This window comes from Terrapene carolina, unplaced genomic scaffold (genome assembly GCF_002925995.2).
Source record: "Terrapene carolina triunguis isolate 2854851 unplaced genomic scaffold, T_m_triunguis-2.0 Scaffold629, whole genome shotgun sequence".
In the NCBI taxonomy this organism is placed as follows: domain Eukaryota; kingdom Metazoa; phylum Chordata; order Testudines; family Emydidae; genus Terrapene; species Terrapene triunguis.
The window spans coordinates 9,888,285-9,899,496 of NW_020664980.1; the positions used below are offsets into that span (position 1 = coordinate 9,888,285).

The 11,212-nt window shown below is 43.6% G+C and overlaps 1 protein-coding gene across 4 annotated transcripts in view; it reads right to left on the bottom strand.

Moving 5' to 3' along the window:
* The window catches only part of TRPC7 (transient receptor potential cation channel subfamily C member 7), a 119,577-nt gene that overhangs the window by 36,092 nt on the left and 72,273 nt on the right, over positions 1 to 11,212 (bottom strand). For all 4 annotated transcript variants that reach the window (XM_026659471.1, XM_026659474.1, XM_026659473.1 and 1 more), the window contains one exon: positions 10,386 to 10,602. In XM_026659471.1, the coding sequence (XP_026515256.1) occupies positions 10,386 to 10,602 (217 nt within the window). The remainder of the gene's footprint in view (positions 1 to 10,385; positions 10,603 to 11,212) is intronic.

Genomic DNA, 11,212 nt, shown 5'->3' on the forward strand with positions numbered 1-11,212 from the left:
ATCATCTAGTAATCTAACCTACCTGAATAACACAGGTCATAGAACTTCCCCAAAATAATTCCTAGAGCAGATCTTTTAGAAAAGTATCCACTCTTGATTTAAAAAGCATCAGTGATGGAGAGTCCACCACAACCCTTGGTAAATTGTTCCAGTGGTTAATTATCCTCACTGTCAAAAATTTACACCTTATTTATCTAGCTGCAACTTCCAGCCATTGGATTGTGTTACACCTTTCACTACTAGATTGAAGAGCCCATTAATAAATATTTGTTCCCCATGTAGATATGTATAAACCAGTGGCGGACAACCTGTGGCCTGCGGGCCACACGCGGCCCATCAGGGTAATTTGCTGGCGGGCCGCAAGACAGTTTGTTTACATTGACCATCCGCAGGCATGACCGCCCGCAGCTCCCAGTGGCCACGGTTCGCCATTCCCGGGTTAGGGTTAATCATGATCACTTGTAACTAAGCTACCATTAATTTTATAGTTTGGTGAGCAGTTCCTTTTTATCTGTTAGGACCAGGTCTAATAAAGAGTTTCCCCAACAGCCAACAGCACAATTCAGATCCTCTGACAACCCCATAACAAAATTCAGGCCAGGAGGGGCTTAGAGTCTTGGTTCTGGCCCCTCTATTCAGATTATTTACAAAATACGTTTAACACACTAACAAGAATTTTAATTTTTTTCTGAACTGCTTCATATGATAGGTGGAAATCCACCAGCAATGCAGCCCAGCTAGTCATTACTCAGTTATAGTATCACAGCTGCTTGGGGAAGTTTAGAACTAAACCAGGCTTCAGCCAATACTATAAGTCTTCCTCTTTCAGGCATAAAAGCCACCAGCTTCATCTCGATAAAACAAAAGACAGTAATTAGCATTGCTGGTATGAGTCAGACACAGCCAGTGTACCCAAGAGTCTGCTGGCATGTGTCATTAGCAGACTGGTTACTCAGTGGTGGATGCTCTTTTTCTCTGATGGTTTTTCCTGTTACTTGTCAAATCCTTAGGGCCTTATGGAGATGCAGCTTGTCCTCTATAGGGTTAATACCCATGCAGGGGAAAGGAAATATGTTGGATTCCTTCTGGAGGATTTTCCCCCACATTCTTGTATCAGGGGACAGGCTTTGTTCCAGAAGAAAGAGATGGCATGGCCCATAGACCATACAACTACCTGGAGATCTGTAGGGATCTCAAGATCTCAAGGATCCATGGTCGGGTGCAAGTTCCTCAGCATCGAGGCCCTGTGTCTGCAGTAGCTCTGGCCCCACGTGGTTCTGGCTCTGACCCCTGGAGGAGCTGAATTGCACTGTAAGGGACTCCCCTAGATCTGGTGAGGAGGAGTTGCCAACTGTAACATAACTTCTGGCTTTATCAAAAGTCTGGGAGAAACCTCTCCAGGCCGCAAGAGAGGACAATGTGTATTCCCTTGGCCCACCCATTGCCTGCTCTCTCCCTCCCATGTTCAGACCTATGGAGTGCCCTTTGCAGAGACCAGGGGAGATCCACATATGTAGGGAACCCTCCTCACATGGATTCAAAAGGCATGACCTAGCCTTTTCACTCAGGTGGGTCTCCAGATGAAGTCAATGGCAGCTTCACTGAGCAAAATCCAAGGTCCTGATTCTGCAGCCCTTACTCATGTGCAGTAGCAGTTAGTAGCAAATAGCCTCATGGAAAGGTGGAAGAATTGGGCTCTGAATAAGGTTCTCCAGATCTGGCCCACAGTCAGGATGAAATATTAAAGAAGTGCATTTATAGCTGAAAAAATCTCAGTAATTGGTGAATACTAACCCGTAGGCTAGTCCATTTTGTGGATTTATATTTGTCCACTAAAGCACTTCAGGAAATATTTATTTGCGGGTTATCTTTCCATGTAAATTGCTCCCAGTTTGAATATTAACTACCCCATCATAATTAGTTTCTAGTCTAGGTTAGTTAAATTATGATAAACCACAGGGATTTTGCAGTAGGAATACTTAATGAAGAAAGAAATGTGCAAAATTAAGTAGAGTGAGTACAATTAGAATCATGACTACATAAAGGTATCACATTATCGACCCATGTTTTACATCAATCATTGCTGGTTGAGGATCATTCTATATAACTATGTTGCAGAAAGTCTATGCAAGAGAGCAGAAGAGCATAATGATAAATTCAGACAGGTTTACCAAAGCCTTTGCTTTAGATAAAAGTATTGTAGATTAATAAAAGCAGCTAGCAGATTCATGGCATGGAAAATCGTAGGATGCAATAAAAACAAGATGACCAGGATGAGAATGTGAAGGACTAGACCATTAGCAGCTATCAGAAATTGATGGCATTTTATTCCTTTTGTCATAATTGTGCTGGCTTTGGGGTCGTCTGAAGTTTGTGTAAGTGAAAGGCACAGGGAAAAATTCTGCCCCAAGTTACACCCATGAAACCTCAATGAAACTAATGGGGTTGCATGTGTTTACGTGAGGACAGAATCTGATGCATAGCTTCCACTTTTATTTTATGAATGTTCTCCCAAGGGGCAAATACATCGGAAGTACCACTTTTGACACATATATTCATTCAGGGGTGAAAGTAACTTAAAGGACTTACCGGTACTCCAGAGTCCTGCGGAGGGGGAGGGGCCTCAACCGGAAGAGGCGTGGCCTCTACTGGAAGAGGTGGGGCCTTTAAATCCCAGGGCTTTTAAATCAGGATTTAAAGGGCTCGGGGATCCGGCTGAAGCTAGGAGTCCCGGGCCCTTTAAATCACCCCCGGAGCTACCAGCTGCAGAGGTGGCTGGGAGCCCTGGGGTTTGGGCAAGGGTGAAAGTAATTTACATTTCTTACCCATATGGTCCAATCGCAAGCAACCCACCTCTCCTACCTACTTCAAGGATCCCTCCCATTGCATGACATAGATATAGAAAATAAAGCTGCTACTACTACTAAAAATACTGTCGGTAATAAAACTTTAATATTGGAATAAGCCTGAAAAAGTGAAAACTCACTGTCACATTTTTCTCCATGACTTCCCTCCTCCTCCTGCCAGGTTGCCAATGCTAGGCCGTGCTTTCCCCCTGCCTGGCTCTCAGCAGCGGCTGCAGGGGCTCCCCTCTAGCTTGCAGCAGGGAGCAGGGAGACTGGCTGAGAGGGAGAAGCAAGCCTACCCCCTGCATAAGAACAGTTTAAACTCAGCTGTTCCCTGTGTGGTTCAGCCCCCGGGGTTAGGAGCCGTTTCTGGCATCCTTGTTAATTTCACTCACAGTTGCTGGGTGGAGGAGGGGGCCGGGGGGGAGGGTGTGTTTGACCATGGCAGGGGCAGTCTTTTCTGCCCCCGGGATGAGGGGATCTCTCCAATACTGATATACACAACAAATATAAGCATTTGGCTGCACAGCTTAAATCCAGAGCTAATAAAAGCAGGTGGAAGGGGAAAACTCACTGTCACCTTGGTTTCTCGTCTCCTCCCTCCTCCAGCCAGGCTGCAGAGAGTTAGGCTCTGCATTCCTCCCCACCCCCCACTCAGCAGGGGCTCTCCTCTCTAGCTTGCAGCAGGGAGACTGGCTGAGGGAGTCCGAGAAGCCTGCCTAGGATGCCTGCTGCTGCTGCTGCCTGCATAAGAACAGTTTAAACTCAGCTGTTCCCTGCGCAGTTCAGCCCCTGGGGTTAGGAGCCGTTTCTGGCATCCTTGTTAATTTCACTCACAGTTGTTGAGGGCAGGGCCGGCTCCAGGATTTTGGCCGCCCCAAGCAGCCAAAAACAAAAAAAAAAAAAAAAGCCGCGATCGCGATCTGCGGCGGCAATTCGGCGGGAGGTCCTTCACTCCCAGACGGAGTGAGGGACCGTCCGCCGAATTGCCGCCGAATACCTGGAACTGCCGCCCCTGTCCGGAACGGCCGCCCCAAGCACCTGCTTGAGAAGCTGGTGCCTGGAGCCGGCCCTGGTTGAGGGAGGGGGGGAGACTGCACCTTTTCTTACTGGTCCGTACCGGCTTACTTTCACCTCTGTATTCATTCCAGGTTCAGTAAAGAAAGGAGAGCCAGTCTATAGGCACAGCAACAAGATAGTAAACATAGAGGAAGCACAGAAAAGGAAGAACTAACCCCCTGTATACTATAGGGAACAGCAAGTGACTTTTACACTAATTATTAAATTTACTGTCCTGATACCATACATCACCAATGATCTGCTGAAGATAGTGGACAGCTTTCTAGCCCTCCCAGTGAAAAAGTGATTGTGTGGTTAATGAGAGCAGTTGTATTCAGAATATATCTCTTCTGAGCTTAACTTGTTCAACTGCTTTTGCTCTAGGGTTTCTGTTTTTCTACATAAAACTTTTTGGATTTCAGTGGGAATTGGGTAACTAACTCCCCCAGCATCCTTTGAAAATCTCAGTCTTAGGGACTTTCTTTCTCACCTAAAGACAATAAAAGGAGTGATCTTAGCTAAAACAGGCAGCAGAAGGACAAGAGCAATAAAGGACATGCCTTAAAAGCAAACTTGTGAGTATTGTTGGAAGCATGTACAGAAAGGGCACAATTCTCCTCGCAGATCATCACAGTACAGTAACTCCTCACTTAAAGTCGTCCCGGTTAATGTTGTTTCGTTGTTACGTTGCTGATCAATTAGGTAACATGCCCATTTAAAGTTGTTTAAAGTTGTGCAATGCTCCACTCTTATGTTGTTTGGCTGCCTGCTTTCTCCACAGCTGGCAGCCTCCCTACACCCCCCCCCCACACACACACACATAGCGCCTCCCATCCGCTGGCAGACCCCACGGATCAGCGCCTTCCCCCTCCTCCTCCTGCCTCCTGCCCGCAGCAATCAGCTGGCTTGCAGAGTTTAGGAGACAGGAGGGAGAGGGGAGGAGCAAGGACTTGGCACGCAGGCTCCCCATCCCTCCCCTGCCTCCTGAACACCGCAAACCAGCTGATTGTCCTCGGCAGGAGGCGAGAGGAGAGGAGCGAGGACTCGGCGCGCCTCCCCCCTCCCTCCCCTGCCTCCTGCCTGCGGCAGTCAGCTGGCTTGCAGCGTTCAGAAGGGAGGGGAGGGGGGGAGGAGCGAGGAAGTAAAGGGGGAGGAGGTGGGGGGGGGAGAAGAGGCGGGTCAAGGGTGGGGGTTTGGGGGAAGGGGTGGAGTGGATGGGCCGAGGGTTGAGCCCCCTGCCCCCAGCAAAGTCAGTGCCTGTGCTTGCAAGAACAGCAAGAGAAGCAGTCAGACAATCCATCCTCTTCCACTCTCTGACTCCACCACCTCAACCAAGCTTCATACACAGCAGGGATGATTGTAGTATTACATTGTTTCTTTAAAATTGTTTAAAATGTATATAATGCCTTTTGTCTGGCAAAAAAAAAAAATTCCCTGGAACCTAACCCCCCTCCCCCCCATTTATATTAATTCTTATGGGGAAATTGGATTCACTTAACATCATTTCACTTAAAGTCGCATTTTTCAGGAACATAACTACAACGTTAAGTGAGGAGTTACTGTATTTCTCAGCTCTGGGAGTGTGTTTACTCTACATGTCTGGAGCTCCCATTGATGTCAAAGGGAGATTTACACTGGTAGGACAAGCACAGCTGAAATGCACTGGGCAACGTGGATGTCAAACACTATGATTCCAATCTGATAATGTTCTACACCCAGTTTGCACTGGGGCAAATGACTATACAGGTTGCAGGGCTGTGGAGAATCATGCTCTTTGTGTGTGTTTGAGAGCAGAATTTTGCACAGATGAACTGCTAACCTGCCTAAAACACAATTTTCTCTCCCTCCTTTGAAATGGTCATGTTTAGACAGTAACTATGGGATGGATCTATTGTAAATTATCACCCTCACTGTGTATAGTTGGGAACATAAGGCAGAATTCTCATCTTTGTCCAACTCTAACCTGAATTTTACTATGGATTATTTTGCTCTCAACACATGTACACTTAAGTCAAAATCTTCTGTGGATTTTGTATCTCCAGCAAGATTTCTTTGCAGACCATACAGTGTCCTGGCCACCATGTAATAGTTAACAGTGTCATGTTGTCATGGGATAATGCCACTTTTAACACTTCTCATTATTTTACTGGATGGAAGCCAGATAACTCAACCAGCCAATTTTCCCAAAAAGAATTAAGGCCAAGGGACCAGGAACTAATTACCTGAAAATGACTGGCTGAAGTAGAAACAAGTTATGTGTCATCAGCATTCATCATCACTGTCATAGGATGAAGGAGGAAGGAAAACAAAAACAGAAACATGGAGGATATGAGTTAAAAGCAGAGTAGTGAGAAAGAAAATCATGCCTCTGACTTGTACGGTGAACTTCATTCTTGGTGGATACCTCCACAGCTCACTATGGGTACAGTAACTGCGGAATGAGGACTCTGTAATGCCCTACATTTCCAGATGTGTGTATCTGGCACACAGGTGTTGGAGTTAATATACCTCAGCAGCCATATGCACTTGTCTCTCTTTTGGGAGGTGTTTCTGTGTATGCTTATGTGTGGGATCTTTATCCATAATCATTTCACATAAAGAGATAAGGCAGTTCACCAGCTCTCCAGGTACTCCATCCTTGAAGTACAGCTCTCAGGATTTCCATCTAACAGCCGTCTGGATGACTTATTTTTTGACTATAATTAAGTACCACAAGTACCATAAGTACCACAAGTACCACAATGCTCACTCCCTCTCGATATGTGAAACCCTTGAAGATACTTTAGATCAAGTTAAAATAAGGCTGGCATTTATAACAGCAATTTCTCCCAAGGACTTAAGAGTCAGTGATTGAGAAAGACAGATCACTAATGAAAACAGTGTTAACACCAAGGATGGAACTTCCTTTCCGGAGGCTTAAAAGCACAAATACCAGTGGAACTTTGCATGGAAGAGGCAAAAGTCTGATAAGTTATTTTGAACATGTATTGAGCTAGATTTTCATCTAGTGTAAATCGATTTAGCTCCATTGATGGACGGATGCCGATTTACACCATCTCAGAATCTAGCTCACAGTTTTAATCAATTTAATAACTAAACCAGACCGCACTGGTAGGTAGCAGTATTTTGATGGGTAGTGAACCAGAGACACTGGATATAACTAAAACAGTGGAAGCCATAGAAACATGTCCCTCTAACTGAATTTTGGTTAATATTATTATTAGAGCTAGTCAGAAAATGTTTTTTCCCCAGGGAACATTTTAAAAAAAACATGTCCAGTGGAAAATTTCGACTTCTTATTGAAAAAAGACCACTTGAATATATTCCAGTTTTTGCCAGTCAATAACTAGAATATTTTCAGACCCCAAAAAATAAACAAATAAAAGCTTTCAGGAAACACCGAAAAACAATCAGTTGAAAACTGCTCAACATTGAAAAATTCTTGTTGGTTTTGGCCATGAAATTTCAGGATTTGAGCCTTTGGAAAAATGTCTAGGAAATCAAACACTCTGCAAACATTTTCATTTAGTTGAAAAGCCAATTTTGTAGAAAGAAAAATTGTGACAGAAAATGCGCAACCAGCCCTAAGGATACTGTGGTAGTCCCCCTTGAATGTGAGCTAATCACGTAGGAAAATGGCTGAGCTATCTAAATCATTCCACCTCAGCATTTATAGTATCCAAGTTATCACCTGTGGTCATTTTAGCTGCAAATATTGAGCTAACCAAAAACAAACAAGCTATAAGGGTAACTGCTGTAACTAGAACTTGTGTGCCTTAATGCATGTGAACTATTATTTTAACTTTTTAAGAAAAAAAATGGCTCATTGCCATGAAAATGGGCTAAGGCAATGAGTTCAGTGCAACGTAGGAGAGAAATAAATATGTAGCATAGCAAATTACATTAATAAAACTTGTGTGAACCTGACTGATCCCAAATCCACTGAAGACAAAATCTCCTGAGAGCTTTTCTATTTTCTCCAGTGGACTTTGGCTCAAGTCTGTGGTGAAGTGTTGGGATTGCACCTTTCAGTGTAGTGAAATGTATTCCCTTACTCACCATGATCTGCTTTGCTACATACTCTCACTACGCGAGAGGTGGCTTGTTGGATCTATAGAGAGGAGCTGCTAGAAAAGATGGTCACCGTCACAGGTTCTTTCCAATGTTTCCAAAAAACAAGCGCAACAACAAATGGGATATGTGAATATGAGTATGATAGATGGGTCTGGAATGTTACAGAATCTGACGATATGGTTAAATGAAAAACCTGCCTGCTGTGACCAGAACCAGAGCAGTCAGAAAGTGCATGGTGCTAAAGGCAAGTAACCCAGTAAAGCTCTCTAACTGCCAACACCAGAAAACTCTTAATAACAATTAGAGTCCCACATCTGCTTCTGAACCCACCTAGTTTCCAACCAACTGCACTCTTTTAAGGACAATCACGTTACGAGGTGCGGGATAAGGGTAATTTGGTTATAGCCTCTTGTTTTCACTGAAATAATGTGAATGGAATACGAGTGAAATGGTAGGTTCCCCGTCCAGAGAATACAGCGCATGCTGGTGCTGGGATGTGGGGAGTTATTCTGAGAGAATAGAGATGTAATCAGAAATTTTCATTATACCTCAGAAGTCTGTACAAAGAACCAGCTTTCCTTCTCCCAGAAAACTGAAATAATTTGCTTTCAGTTAATGTTTTCTTTTTCCTACCGCAAGAAGTCAGATACCTGCAACCTATAAAAAGAATGCCCTGGCCAAAACCTAATCATCTCCTCCAAACTCTTTTAATATCGCTTTAAAAATAAATCATTCATACATTATTCTGTCCAATATGCCAGCTATTCTTTTTCTCTATCCAATATCCTGTAGGTAATTCTGCTTACTGCAAAGCCAGAGAATAATAAATTTGTGACCAGGCCAGAAAGCCAAGAGATATAAGGGATCTGATTCTGCTCTTACACTGGTGTAATTCCAACCACTTGCATGGAACTAGGGAGCTATTGAGCCTTGATTCTTCTCTCACATCAGACCAATATGTTGAGGAAAATAGCTACTGTGAAGTCAGAATCAATTAGGTAAGCCTATTGAGACTGGTGGTCCAGGGTAATGGGGCTTGCAAGTGGTAAGTAAGCAGTAAGCAAGTAGATCAATATCTTCTCCATCTGCAGGACTTCGAACACCACTACAAACATATTTGAAACTCATCAGTAGTTTAATTTATGGCTCTATTTAAAGTCATAGAGTTTCAGGCCAGAAGAGACTATCAGATCATTTAGTCTGACTGCCTGTGCATCACAGGCCACCAACACCGCCGAGCAGCTACACACTAAACCCAATATCCAATAAAACATTCGTGGCTGGCCTGTGTCAACTGACTCAGGCTCGTGGGGCTTGGGCTGTGGGGCTGGCTGTAAAATTGTACTGTAGATGTTCGGGCTTGGGCTGGAGCCTGCACTCTGGAACCCCATGAGTGGGGAGGTTCCCACAGGAGACCAGACCACAGGCAGGGAATAGGAGAGGCTGAGGTGCACCAGTGCCTGAGGCCCCTGCAATGGCAGGGAATTGATAAGGTGAGATATACCCAGATAATCCCAACAAGTGACCTGCATCCAATGCTACAAAGGAAGACAACCTCTCCTTCCCCCCAACAAAGCAGATCATTACCAATCTGGCCTAGGGAAAAATTCCTTCCCAACCCACATATGGTGATCAGTTAGACCCTGAGCATTATGAGCAAGAACCAGACAGCTAAGCACACGAAAGAGAGGGAACATTCAGTGTCACTTCAGAGCACTGGCTCATCCTGTCCAATGTCCCATCTTCAGCCCTGGCCACCTCTGATGCTTCAGAGGAAGGAGGAAAACAAAACAAACAAAACAAAAACACTCCCCGTGGACAATACGTGCTTAACTTAATGCTTGGCAATATTCATCCAAACGGATCTGCCTTGCTCCATTAATCATTTCAGATAGAACCTATTCCAGTGCTTCACTCATCATTTGTTTTTCTTTTAAACCATTTGATTGCCAGGCTCTCGTTCATTTGCTACGTTACCATTCCTCTCTTGAAAAAGTTGTGTGTAATTTAGCAGAATTTAAACTAACAGGGTTCTATAGAAATTACTCTAAAAACCAATAGAGAAACCTGTAGAGAACGAGCATTTTCTATAAAAATTCTCTTTTTCCCTATGGGTTGAAAGAGATGTCCCAGTTAAACCAACAGAGCAGGCTTTGCCTGAGGCATTCAACATCACTAGAATAAAGTATGCATCTGCCAGAGTGCATTCAGCAGCTGTGACCAAGACAGAGCTGTCCCCTGACCCCATTGAAGTCAATGCTATTGTGCCACTGACTTCATTGGGATCCACATTTATCTCTGAATGTTTTTCTTTGGCAGATCACCACCAACAATTCTTCAGTTATTTCCTATCATGATATCCTGGACTTCACTGGAGGATTAAAAGATGATACAATTTTTACTTACCTAAAACCCACTTCATGATTAGCAATTCTGTCCATGAGAACTGAGTAGTTTTTACTCTAAATATTTGTTTGGGATGATCCGTGATGGTCTCATTGGGAAGATTTTTCACTCCTTCAAACCGGTCTGAGGCATTCACTACTAACAGTCCAAGGAAGATTGTAAAAGAAACTGCATGTGCCACAAACTTCATGAAAGGGCTTCGGAGGATCCGTCCCAGCTGAAAACAAAATGTGTACAAGACAAAGGTTTTATGATTATTATTATTATTTTCCTGGTCTAGTTCCCATGTTTTTGAGTGTTTTTCTCTATAACAGATGAGAGTATTTACTCTTTGGAAGTTTGCTGAAAACTCCAGAACTGAGCTACTCTTCATGTATTCAAGTCTATAGAAAGTTTGTTCTTTGCTGCTTCCAGATCATGTGCAGGGCATTATGAATTAGGCTAACTGTTCATTTAGGCTAACTGTAGGTCTTAGAATGTTACATTTCTCTCTTACTACCCACAGATGTTTGCATGATATCTAAATTGTCCTGTTCACTCTAAGGCAGAAAGGAACAAAAATATATATTTTAGATACGTCTGTGTGTATTTTTATATAGATATAGAGATATGAAAACATGCATCACTACAAAGAACTTTTTAGGAAAAAATCTCTGAAAAATGGGAGTCTGGTGAGTGAAAGCATGTGTGAATGAATGACATAACCATGGCCCCAATTCAGGAAAGACTTTCTCACATGTTTAAGTGCTCTCTTTCTTTCAAGATAGCCTGTAAACACATAAAAAGAACAGGAGTACTTGTGGCACCTTAGAGACTAACAAATTTAT